Source organism: Aythya fuligula, chromosome 6 (genome assembly GCF_009819795.1).
Source record: "Aythya fuligula isolate bAytFul2 chromosome 6, bAytFul2.pri, whole genome shotgun sequence".
Classification (NCBI taxonomy): Eukaryota; Metazoa; Chordata; class Aves; order Anseriformes; family Anatidae; genus Aythya; species Aythya fuligula.
The window spans coordinates 29,754,195-29,768,026 of record NC_045564.1 but is presented as its reverse complement, the minus strand read 5'-3'; the positions used below and the strand labels follow the sequence as shown (position 1 = coordinate 29,768,026).

General features: G+C 37.1%; 1 protein-coding gene across 8 annotated transcripts in view; it reads right to left on the bottom strand.

The window, feature by feature from the left end:
• NCKAP5 (NCK associated protein 5) overlaps window positions 1-13,832 on the bottom strand; it is a 431,207-nt gene that overhangs the window by 20,823 nt on the left and 396,552 nt on the right. For all 8 annotated transcript variants that reach the window (XM_032189919.1, XM_032189920.1, XM_032189918.1 and 5 more), the window contains 4 exons: window positions 10,513-10,827; window positions 8,177-8,313; window positions 6,577-6,706; window positions 3,664-3,851 (listed from right to left, as the gene is read on the bottom strand). In XM_032189919.1, the coding sequence (XP_032045810.1) occupies window positions 3,664-3,851; window positions 6,577-6,706; window positions 8,177-8,313; window positions 10,513-10,827 (770 nt within the window). The remainder of the gene's footprint in view (window positions 1-3,663; window positions 3,852-6,576; window positions 6,707-8,176; window positions 8,314-10,512; window positions 10,828-13,832) is intronic.

The window sequence follows — 13,832 nt, the reverse complement described above, 5'->3', positions numbered from 1 at the left end:
ATCAATTGTACGATACATACAAACTCTGCTGTGTTGAGTAAGACCGTAACTTCATGTTGCACCTACAAGCCTCTTCAGTTACTTGAGCTGCTTAGTTAAATTGTTGATGTAGTTAACATAGTAGTTGTGATAGAAATGTCAGGTTTCTCATGTATGTCATCACAACTGAGGGAAAGCAAGAGAATTTAGAAACTTGTGGTGGGTACCAGCCCCCTCCATGAACGATCTTTTCTTTAAAAGTGCTCCTCAAGACATTTCTTCAAATCCAACCAAGACGTAGCACAGAAAAAATGTATGTGATGGTTGGTTAAGGACAGAAAAGAAAACTCATTTTTCATGATGCTTGGGATCATAAGGAAGATTAAGTAATAGTCTTTGAACAACACCATTACTTCTCCAAGTGAACAAAGAAGACAAAAAAAAAACCAAAAAACTAACAAAAACAACTTGTATTGCTTCTCATTTGATCATAAAGTAAGTCAATAAACAGTAGGCTTGGGTGAGGGAAATTCATCTTGTTTTCTGGATTATTTTAAGAAAAAAAAATGCTTCTAAAATCTGAGCAGAAAATTAATTGAAATGTGAAATATTTTTTTCATTGAGAAAATATGGTAGCAATCACGATGTCAAAAAACTGCTCAAGGTGCTAGCAGGTACTGCTACTAGCAGGAGAAGCAGCTGTGCAACATAGGTCTCTCTGAAGTTTCACTGAATTGGTGTCTCTCCCATGCTGTGACTGCAGTGGACTTTGGCACTGCATATGTTTTATTAAATTGGAGAAGTTCCTGTTTAATTAAAATTAATTGATAGGTATAAAAGTAACAGTTTCTAGTTTTGAAAATCCTACATGAGAAAAATACACCATGGCTGTCAGTTTAAGTGGAAGTTTTGTTCACAACTCAATGTATTTTATTCCTTTCTTTGACACTGTGATTTGCTTTTCTTGTCCAAGATACTGCAGTGTATGAAAGAATGACATTATTCTGGAATATGTTTCCCAGGTCAAAATAGATGTAACGTCAAATTGGTTTTAGGGTCAAGAGAATTTAACCAGGACGCTGTTTAAGACTTTGCAGATAAGGAACTGGAACAATAAATACTTCTTTCAACATGTAGAAGCCTTTTTGATTTCTCAAACTGTGCATTCAGTGTCCCTTTATTACAGGAATTGCCCATTGATTGTTTCCCCTCTGAAACTCCTTCTGTGCAATACTTTTTGCTGATAAAACTTGTGTGTATACTCTGGGGGTAACACTGGTGAATATATTCGGTGAGAAAGAGACAACTCAAATGAAACAAGTCCAGGCTAACAGAGCTCCCTGCCAGACTGTCTCATTAGAGCACCCAGTCTGAAGCCACTATGTTACTGGTGCTGTACAGTCCAATTTAATTGGACTAAGAGACTGATACAGCACACTGCTCTTTCGACAAGCAGAGTAAACTCATTCTGTCCATCACGACACTTGTGTTTTTTTGTGTGTTTTTTTTTTTCCTTATGGCTTTGCACACACCATTTGGGAAGGAAATTCAAAGCACGTAACATTTCTGTTTTCAAAATGTCAAATATTCTGCATGAAAGCTGCATTCCCCCTCTCCTCAAAATGTATCTGTTGGTCTTTTTTTCAGAGTTGCTGGCCATCAGTGTCTCGGTAACTGGCGTCCCCCTTCTTTGTGGGTAAAGTTCCAGATCACACAGTTCTAATTTAAACAGGCTGTGGATCTTCTCAGATTGGACAAATTACAGCTGAGAAAAATTTGCCATTCTGGTTCAGACAAGGAGTTCGGGGCAACCTGCTTTTCATGGTTACTGCTTCTCATTTGTCATTTTGAGAAGTTTAATACTAATAGGCAAATCTCTAACACTTTATTGAGCTTCCACTGCTCACCGAGAGGCAATGCTGTTTTGAGAGCTATTTCAGATCCTCAAAAGTAATCTCAAAACCTCCCCACCACAATGCATGAAAAATGTTAATGCTGAGTTATACCTGTTGCCTTCCAGTTTAATGATGGACTTTTACAAGGACCCTAAGGCTCTTTTAATGAGTGTTGTTTAAGCCTTGGTGCTGATTGGGCGCATTGCAGAGATTTGTTGTGTACAACAAATGCACAAGAAGAATGAATTAAATGCAGACACAACTCTGAGCAACTTTTCTCTAGTGGAACCAAATCTAATTACTCCAATAATAGCAAAATACCTTGGCCTTCAGAAGGCAGAACTGATTTTATGTATATATCTATACATATATATACTTATATAATTCATCTCATCTACATAATTAAGCTATGAATCTGTAAAAGTTCAAGGTGAGGAATTAAGTGGATGCTCATATTATTTTCCTTTATCTATCCTTCTTAATGCTCTTCTTCTACCTTTTTTTTCCCTTTTCTTCTTCCCAACTATGAAAATAGATTCTTTAAAATTATTCTTTCTAATATGACTCAAATATATTCAGATTGAATCATATTCTAGGTACTAGCAAAATCTGGTTGATTGGGAAATGAGGCTGATACATTTCAGAAGTTTGTGAGTCAATTTAATATTCAGTTAAGCGGGGTTTTTATGCCAGCAGAGTTGGAATAAACAGGGGCACTGCCAGTTTGTTCCACACATTCCTTCTGCACACTTGGCCCAGATTCCTGAAAGCTGTAAGACTCTAACTTTGGTTAGAGTTAATCACCTCTGAAGTTGCAATGCACTGTGATTCTCTGAAACTGAAAACTGGGGTCTCAGAACAGATAAAAATTCTTTTCACTCCATGAACTACACCAGTGTGCTACAAACAGCAGCTCGTTCATTATTCTTTGCTACCACCTTTGTTTATACTGTAAGGTACCCAAAATTGCTTAGGCATGGAAATAAAAGAGCTTGTATTTAAAAAGAAGAAAAAGAATGTGGAGGCAAAATGATAACAGTGGATCATGGCTGGGTGTCTGTGCTTTCAAACAAGTAGGCTTATTAAAGCAAAGGAGAGACCAAGTGAGAAAAAAGCATGAGAATGAAAGGAGAAGGCATGAGAAAAAAGAACAGGTTGAAGGGGTGCTTTTCAGGAATGTTTAGCCTGCATGATGTCAGGTTCAGCATTTTTAGAGATAGAAATAACAAGTGGGTTCACATGAAATAATGGGAGAAAACTAATTTGGTTTTGTTTAGTATCAAGATCTACCGATCAGATTAGGACTGATCACAAAAATAATGTTTAAAACTCTCAAGTCAGGAGTACCAGAGCTAACATCAAGTATGTTGCACCAGAGCCCAGAAGGAGCACAGTCTCATTCATATTTTCAGGAATATTACTTCAGATGTTGAAGTCATTTACTACATGTTGTGCTACACATATTAGCTAACTGTGTATGAAAGAGCAGCTTTAAAAGATAAATTCTGTGTTTTCTTGCTAGCCTTAAATGTCAACTCTTTTTTAATGGCAGAGTGCTAGCTCTAGACTGTCTCTAATTGTCAATTTTGGAAGTCTAATTCTATGACAGACAAACATCACAATGTAACATCCTGTTCTAAAAATATTTAGATCTTTACGCTTCTGGATGTCAAGCTGTTTATTCAGGTCTGCCTGGTTTCAGTAACTAACCAACACATTGAGGAGAAATAAGCAGCAAGTAAAAATCATGAAGAAAACGAGAAGTAATATAAAAATCATGGCAACTCACACTTGGGCTCTCTTTGCCCCTGCTGTCTTTACTGGAAGGTCCACTCAGCTGCTCAATTAAACTGTAATGTGCTAATTGTTCAGGTCCATCCTCTCCAAAATGGCCATAGAGACTGTGCTGGTATAAATCCAAGATTGACATCGGGTTCCCCAGATTTGACTTTTTCTGCTTCTGTTTTTCCTGCTCAGCTGTAAGAGTTATTAAAAATAATGTTATTATGGCTTATTTACTCGATGAAATACAGTCTAAATATACTGTTAATGTAATTTTACTGTTAATGTAATTTTACAATTTCAAAATGCATTTCAAGTATTTTAAAGTATCTAGAATTCAGTAGTAATAAAAACATTAGAATACTAGCTGCTCTCCAATCAATACATATACATGGGACTGTTCATATTTAACATTCAAGGTGAAAGAGATGGTATGAGAAAGCCAAAATTAATTTCCTTTCTTTTCTAAATGTGGACAAGATGGTTAATTTGGGAGGATTGTTCCATTTATTTATTTCCTGTAAGTTTTCATTCTCCTCTCTTAATAGCTTTACAGGGCAGATATGCTAAGCTGCTTTAGCATGTCTTTCAGTTTGAAGTTTGACTATTTCTGATAATTCTTTCATTGTAATTACATTTTAGCTAATGAAAACAACAGTATAAAAATACATTAGCAAGGTTAAAAAACAGGCTCTGTTCATTTGTTATAGATCCTACTGTAATACAAGAATACGAGGAGTAGAACCTCAGTTTCCAAAGTCCAAAGCTCAAAACTCATACTAAAGATCAAAAACAAAGAAATTTTCTGCAGCTTCAATAAAAAGCACAAGGGATAGAGGCTTGGATGATCATTAGCTTCTTTCCTCACACTTCTCGTTACACAAACTTCAACTCTATCTTATAACCTATAGCATTAGAAGAGCCTCTGCCTCCAGAGTCTAAAGCAGAATCTCATCAGAATAAAACCTCTATGAAACTGGAATCAAAACATTCTCATGGTTGAAACAGAAGAAGCTGGAATATTTGGACGATTCCCTGCTATTCTACTGACTTTCTCTGTAACACTGGGTAAAGTACTGGGAAGTACTTTCATCCAAAGTCCACCAAATCAATGAAGGTCTTACCACTAACTCTTAATAGCCTTTGCGTTAGGCAGTCTCTCAACCTTTCAATTTCCTGCTCATATATGGAAAATGAAAATCATTCTAACATTATAATACTGCAACAAGGGAAGTTCATTAATGTTTTGAGGACTCATCTAATAAATATAATTATCTCTGCATATTAAAATATACCCAGTGACTTGGTTTGCTGCAGCCCCTGCTCCAGTCTCATGTGGATGTTTTGAGGCTGTATCACTTGTGTGCATAAAGAAGCCAAGATCTTTGAACACACAATGGAATAAAGTATTGTTAATAATCTGATGTGGGAATTGCATTTATAGAGCACAGAGCAGAAATCCTGTTCAGAAAGAATGACCATGGCAGAAATAATTTTGCAATAATGCTTTGTAATTTTATTTTCTATTTGTCTCAGTCACAGCTATGAATTTTAGTTCTGTTACTAGCCCCAAAGTTAGGCATATACACAAAATTAATGGTTTGCTGTGTAAAACGGTGATTTTAAGTCATGCTTATGTATCACTAAACTTGGAATCTGCTGTCATTTAATGCAACTGCTTACACATGCTAAAATCCTTTTTTCTCAAACTGTGATCAATCATGAAAGAATTCCTTACATACCCTTTTGGAAAAGAAAAAAAAAAAAGCAAGAGAGAATGTAATTTGTAAAAAGCAATTCAGTAACAAGAAGTGTTTATTGGCTGAGTTAAATTACTTCCAATGTTTCATACAGATTAAATATGGAACGTTACAGGAATAATGTAAATAAATGGTCCTAGCTTCCTACTTTGCTCTTTCCGTGGTGGAATCACACAAAATGGATTATCTCTGAAAATGCCAAATGTTTAAGTCCAACTCCCAGCAGACACTAAAGAGCACAGTATGCCTGTCTACAGTATCTAACGGTCCACGGCATTTTTAATGCATTCATCACTGCAGTATCTACTGTAGGTGCTAATCTCTGCTAAGTCAGGCTCACTGCTGTGCTGAGAGCCGGCACAAATCCTCCGTATTGCTGAAGTGCTGCTTAAGCTCTCAGGGCTTCAGTGGTGGCTGAGACCTTGCACTGGCCTTTGCACTCGCCAGAATTCATCACCAGCAGGGAAGCCATCAGCTGCATAGGATATCAGCCACCGTCTCCTCCCGCTCCCAGGGGACACCCATCTGCACTGAAAGGTGGCTGGCAGCGTGGCAAGCTGGTGGTCATGACAAGACAGCAATTTCCCGGGTTATTAAACACACAGAAAACTATTATCTCAAGAACTTTGCTTAAGGTGCTTTCATCTACTGGAATTCAGTAAATTCCAAATTGCTATCAGTTGCTGCAGAAAGGTTTGATACTTGAAAATGGCAATATGTACATGGGGGACACTGAGGGAGACCTCACTACGGCATCACAACCAACATCATTTTGATGTAGAGGTTGGAAAACTATGGCCTTGTTCATTGGGTTATTACAACCAGCTAATATATTTTTTTTTAAAAGGGGGGGGAAACTATCTTTATAGTCACCTTTTAAATTCTGTAATAATGTAACAGAAGACTTTTTACCTACACTGAAGCAATTTATGCATAAAAACCTACGAGTTAAGCCCTTGCCAGCAAAAACAGTGGAAGAAGGAAAAAAAAGATACACGAATAAAAAGCAAAAAGCAATAAAAAGTTAATGGAAAATTAGAATGAAGTAAGATCTGGGGTTAGAAAGTGAAAATTAGAGACTCCAATGAAGGACATTATCTGTTGCTGAGTCAGTGTGGAGATGAGAGATACACATTTCTTATGTACAAATTTTCAATTACCTTGTTTGTTGCTCTTTGTTAACTCTACTAATGTCTCCTCTGCGGTTCGAAAATAATTTGTTTCATACTCTGGCTCCAGCTCAGCGTCACTGCTGCTGGCAGAATAAGTGCACACTCTCAGAGCTGTGTCCTGTACAAATAAGGGTATTGCAATCACTCAGATGATGCATACATACCAAAATAATGCAGAAGATGGAATGAGGAGTGGAACAGTTTATATTCTTCATGCAATGGAAATGGATAATTCAGTTGGTAAAATGTCTGCTTTACCAGTTTAACTAGCCACTTACCCTTCAGGTAAGTAATCAGCTACCACCTACTGTCCTAACTTCAACTGCCTCTCCGTGGCTCACTGTGTTTTTCAAAGAGCAATATTAATTTCCCCATCTTCCCAGCCATGGTGCAGCTTTTAACTGATGCAGAAGGCCATTCACTGGAGAGGAAGCACATAGCTGTGAAGTGGGTACCGGACCTGAGGATACCTACACGGAGCCAGATATGCCCAGCACTACTCTACTGCTAAAATGGGGAGGGTGCAAGCCAGCTGCAGTCCCAGAACCATTTAGATACAGTCACACTGCTACACGCACACTAAGCTCCTGACTCTGAGGCAGACTAATTACCCATGAATCATACTAACATGGTTTTGGGGCTGGTCTGTCGTAACTGAGGCAGGGTGAATATGACAGTAATGTGGTTGTGACTTGGAAGCCAACATGTTGCACCACAGAGGGTTCACTGCCCGTTTGCCAATAATACACAAGACAAGCCATTGTTTTCTCTCTTTTTCTGTCCTAAATATCCAGAGCACGAGCTATATAAAAATGGGAGATACTCCAGTCAGTAAATAAATGGATGAAGCAGACATGCAAAAACGTTAAGCAACAAAAGGTTTTCAGCCTCTTACAATGCAAGTCTTATTAGCTAACGGTCTGACAGCTTCCTTGCCTTAATACCCACTTTCTGGAGAGGGTTGTTCTCTTTACTTGCTAACCTCCTGACCCTGTGCTTCTCACAGGACTTGGCAGCCTGGAATTCCTAAATATGAATAACAACCATCATCAGCAGCTTTTACACAGGTATGTGTATTTGCCTGTTCTTCCTGCAGTTTTCTTGAAAGCGTCAAAGGACGGACAGATCACTGCAGGAATTACCCCAAACCCCACAGAAACATGTAAGAAGACTATTTTCTCTTTCACAATACTTTCCCAGCACAGCTGCTCAAACACTCATACTACACAGCCAAAGAGAAAAGGAAACCTAGACCTGGGAAATAAAACCAAAACACAACAGATATGATTCTCCAAAGGAAAGCAAAAAAGCAAGATCAAGTTCCTGGAAGAGAAAAACAGAGTGAAAAGGTCTCTAATTCCTTGCCTATAAAATGGCTGTGCATTTTAATTAATCATGGTTTGCAAACCGTGAGGACAAAGTACCTTTTGGTGCTGTATTATTATTAATAATAACTAATGAAGGTCGAGAAAATAAATGTAGCTATTAGATTGTTATTCTTTCCACTGCATTAATAACATTCACCATTTCTGACTCTTTATACCACAATACCGATCTCACTTAAGAGATGACACTTCTTAATTTATACCTTTGTTTTAGCAGTTTTCTTGGTGGTCCAGCCTGGAAGAACTTTTCTATTTTCCACAGTTTCTTCAGTAAGCTGTAATGAGGCAGAGGTCACAGAACTTGGTTCTTGTTCACTTTGCTTTGCAAGGTTAATTATTCCTGAATTAAGAGAGACATTATTTAAACTGTAGGTCTCATCAGCATCTTCTTGAGAGTTTCAATTATAATTTGGTAAAAAATGGGAACTAATCGTGATACTTTTATTGTGTCAAATAGTATCTTACTATTCAAAGGAACTACTTACCTTCTTACCGGAATAATTCTAACAACTATAGTGGCAGAATTTGATCCAAAGCCTTTTCCAGTTAACAAGAGAAGAGGAAGGCATGGACTTAAATCCCTCTTTTAGTTTTATAATGTATGTTCTTTCAAATAAGAAAAAACATTCAATAACTACTTCCAGGCATTGTAGGATCTGCTTTGCTATTTTATGTTCTCAGAGCAAGAACAGCGTGTTAACATAAATATAATTAGAAGTACCTTTCTAGCAGAAATTCTCAATCAGCTAGCCTTTTTATTTGCTATATTTGCACTATGCAAAATCAGAACATCAAAGAAGATCTATGGTGCACATGGAATAAAGTGATAATTGTAATTTGGAAGAAAAAGTGAGGGAGAGGAGAAGATTCAATTGAAAATATTCTAGTAAAGAATGAGTTGACCTCACTGTCTGGTGTATACTACTTTTTTTTTAACATCTCTTCATGACAATTTAATTAAGATACAAACCTTGCAAGGTTGGTGCAGTGAATATTAGCATTAAGATCAGAACAATCTTACTGCTACTGACTTCTTATGAAGCAATTCAGTGCTTGCAGTTTCTATTCAATTTGTTATAATGACAGTGTTTAATCATGGAGTCTACTCTATAGCACAATGCTGAACTGAGGTCACACATGTGGCTATTCAAGCATGTAGCATATAATCTATAACTAAGATTTCTCTTCTGAATCCTTCTTAGCTGTACCATTAATTAACAGTACATTTATTTAAAAAATACTAAGTATTAAAATATCTTTTATTTAGCTTTGATTTGAAATGAGCAGGGGAGACCACAATTAAGCATACAATGTGTGTTTGCAGTCTTTTATACCATTACAATACTGCATAGGGAATATTGCTAAATCAACCAGTTCTAAGATGTTTAATTAGAATTCTTCTGTTATGCATCTTATGAACATATTAAAGAGCCTTCTTTCCTCCTAGGCTCAATATACATCAACTCATTAGCAGAACACATATTTGATGGTCTTAAGCTAAGCTTAAACTTTATACTTAACCTTACATCCTAATTATATGGAATCTTTCTTGGAGCAATACAGATTTATGGAAGTTAAGCACTCACAAGTTGTTATATGGGCAAAAAATACTTATGTTGACAGTGTTAACAGCCATAACACCAGTGACATTGCATTCCATCAAGATTAAAAAAAAACACTCTTCCCCATTAAGCCAATTAATTTTGCTGAGCTTTGTTCCATATCTATCATACATGAAAAATTGTTTTATAAAGCTAAATGCTATAAGTAATGATTTCTAACTTTATTGGCATATATATTTGTTGCTCAAAAACCTTAAAAAATGTATACAAATTGTTAGTGTGCATTTATAAGGAATTGCACAAAGTTCAATAGAACTGTTTACTAATATGAAGTTATTTGTTCATGTTTTGCTGAATTGCTATTCCATTTATTCCTTTGTCAGCTTTTGTTTTATACTTTATAGTAAACATCTACTCGGCTGACAAGTTAAAGTGAAGTACTTTATGTTCATATATATAAATATTTGTGTAATGTAGTAAAATAAAAGGAGTCCTCTTTGAGGTCAAGGCCATATATTCACTGGGATAGAATTTATGCACTGAGGCCAAATGAATATTTAGACTAACTCTGGTTTCAAAAGCAAGTCTTTATGAATGTGTCTTTTCTATGTCACAGTATAGCTATGCATTGTACTTTGCTACAAAGTCTGATCCTGAATACTGCTGAACATCTGCATTCTTATTCAATTCAAATTCCAAAGCTGGCATGTTTTTTTTCTTCAAGTACTGTTTCTCGAGAAAAGGATTTAAGTACTTAACACATTTTTCTTCCTCAGTTACAGATAAGCATTATGTGTAGCAAAATTTCCATATGGCTCAGGTCACAAACTTGTTAACCTTATGCATTCACACAAAGAATATTTTCTGCTCTGTATTTAACATTTCTGTTATCAATCGTCATTATTGTAGGACTTCTGCTAATCAAAACAGACATCGGGACAGAAATAATGTGATTTTCAGTGTAATTGACATTTTACCTGAGGAAGCTGGTTTTGGAAGGCGACTTTGAAAAGGTCGTATACCTTTGGCAGTCATGGCCGGATCAGATGTTGAGTGACTAATTATGCTTTCCACAGACTCCTGACTCTTAGCTGTTGAAGGCACTTCTCGCTCAAGAGTTTTGGCTCTTACTGAAGGAGCTGAAAGAAGAACTTGCTCAGACGGTGCAAGGGCTTCTGTTTCCAAGGTCGATTCTTGCTTAGAAATGTGTCGCCCTGCAGATCGGTTCCCTGAGTCGGGGAGGGGGAAGGTTCCGATCCCGCTGTCCAGTGTCCTCATCTGGCAGCAAGACTCTAAGACACAGGAAAATTGTGTGACAGGGTGGAGCTAAAGGAGTCACTGGTTCTTAAAGACAGTGAAAGGGTCTATGGGAAAAAAGGGCATCTTCAAGGGAACATTTCAAGGGAAAAAAACATTTTGCATTTTGTGAGTATGCTGGTACCTGTCATTTGCATGCTTTTGACACAACACATCTATTTAAATGAGTGCAATGAAATACCATTTTCAGGTGCAATGAATCTAACATATGCCAAGACACTGAAACTGGCCTGCTTCAGACTTATGGTGTGATAATGGATAGGAAAGGCATTGTCCTAGAAAGTGATTACGGATGGAATTTTTGAATGACTTAGTTTCAAGACCCACAGGTCTGGAGACTACCAATGTGAGGGATTAAGTTAGGTAACACCCCTTGCTAAACAGAACTATGCTTGACTTCTCCTTATTTATTTCTGTTTACTTCATTGTTTTTGTTACAAGAAGAAGTGTGTTCATCAAAATGTGCCATTTATTCTTACCAAAAATTAATGTATATATTTCCTAGAGATACTGGTCTCTCAGAGCTTCCTCAAAAACTTGAATAGCAACAGTTATGCCTTTGTTCACTTTGCCACACTCTGGCTCAGCACATCTCGCTTTGGGTAAGCATATGTCTTACAACACAATGCCAGGCTGGGGTACCTTGAAGACTTGGTTTGGAAGCAGGATGGTGTCACACAGCTCTTCAGCTAATTCACGCTACTGGAAACGTACTCTGCTAAACAAAGAATAGCAGAAGATGCAAGTGCAGATACACACCCACTGCTGTTCTAGCAACACCATCCTGCCCCGACATTTTCTGCTAATTCCCAGTGACTTGCCTTTTGTTTGTATACTGAACAAACAATATTGAAGAGACCATGATGGCAAAGTCCTTTTGAGCTGTATAAACATCAAGAAGGGAACTTCAGCACTAATGGTTGGAAAATGAGCATAATGTAGGTTAAACATCTGGAAACATCCCTTGACAGCAAGATCTTCAGTCTGTGGCAGACACTCCCAAAGGAAGTAGAAGAATTTCCTTTGCTTGAACAATTTAAGGCTACACTGGATAAAAGACATACTACAGTGAACAACTGTACTCTAGCAGGAGATGCAAAATATGACCCAATACATCTTTTCTTCTCTACTTCCTGTGTTCCTGAGTATTGATTTTTTTTTTTTATGATATCCCCATTTGTTATGTAAGTCTGTTGTAGTTAGCAGTCTTCTGTCAAATCATTTCTTGTGATTTTTTTTCCTGTGTAGTGTTTCTAATACTTTGAGAAATTTGGAAATATTTCTCTTCTACAGTTTTTCCTGTTTCTTTTCAAAAAAAAGAACATTACCATGGTCGTTTTCCATTACTATCTCAATCTCAATGGGCCTTGTTTGATAGCATGTAAGGAATTATTTACAAATAAATGTTTATTTATGTTTCTTGATTCTTGTCAAAAAAAGGAGCAATTTATACTTTCATGGTGCTCGTTATCTTATCCTAGTAATTCTTAGTCTCTCGAACGCGATTTTCCTGATAACATTTTTAAGAGGAAGTGAAGCATCTTCACCCCTCATTAAAAACGGAGGATTTAGAATAACAGAAAGATTGGAAGTCATATTGAGCACTCTTACCTTACAGGGCCTAGTTGAGCTGCATCAACAAACTCAACAACTATGCCCTGTTTTAAAAGGGTAACAAGTGACTCTGATTTCTCTCACACAATTACAACACCACAATCAGTTCTTCCCACTGATAAAATGAGATAAAGTGTGGAAGCTGTGGCCAGCTGGCAACTCCATTTTCCATCACATTTTTGAGCTAATGTGCCATAATGATTTTTGAAGCTGCTGAAGGTTGTCCAGGAAATGTGACAAAGAAGAGAATTATATTTGGATCTGCTAAGTCATGTGGAGGTTTCCCAACTACTGAACCCTTGTACAGTCTTAGTCCTTTCCCTAAGATATTTTTGTTGCTTCTTTTTGAATAGTCAAACACCTAGCTGGAAGTGGGTGAGCCGTTCCTCTTAGGATATAACAGAGTACAGAAAAGTAAGTTAAAATGTTAGGTGTCTGTCCTTGCCATTTACACTCTAGATAAATAAACTTAAAAAATGCATGAGCTCATGGACAGGCAGCACTTTAGCTAATGACTGTCAGTGAGAGAGTCATCAAGTAAAGAAAAATATAGGGTAAGAAAGGACCTCCAGTAGTTTCTTCTTGACCAGAAGAAAGACATTCATGCAACACTGGTTTATTGGAGATGCAGAGCTCTTCAGTGGAGACATGGAGTAAATTAGAAGCACCACATAAAAGAACATCCTGAAGGCAAAAATCAGAAGAGATATCCCTTTGCTGTATGTATGGCTAATGCCAGACCCAATTCCACAACTCAGTTTCACAGGGACTTTGAATGATTTTGTAGCACTGTTTCCTTCCCAAACATTCTCTAAGAAGCTAAAAAGGTAGTCCAGTCCTTCCTGCTTACTGCAAGAAAGCCGAATAGACTCAAAATCTGAACAGCAAAGCTATGTCCTTTGCTCAGGGCAAACTGTAAGATGAACTCTGTTTTATCTTCTAAGGTCAGGTTTCTTAAATTTACATAATCTATGTCCTGCCCGCGGTTACCTTTTGTAAGTCTATGAATGGACCAAGAAAACACACAGAGTATAAAATCAAGAGAAATGAATCATACTTCCAAGAACACACAGTCTGCCATTTTTAAAATAATTGAGAGAGTGATAGAAGAACACACCAAAAGCATAACACTTAATTAAAAGGAAAAATAGTTTAAATCAATTCTGCCTTCACTTTATCCACAAGAAAGGAAATACACCATGTGGAAAACAGATTTTTAAAACATCTCACTAATTTTTAATTCTCAACTACAAAGTGCTCTGGCTTTCAAACTGCTCAAAGCTCAGCAGCTCCCACTGTGACACTTAAAAGACAGATTTTTGAAAACTCCTGACTGGACTATGCTGAGTAATCCTGAAGAACATAG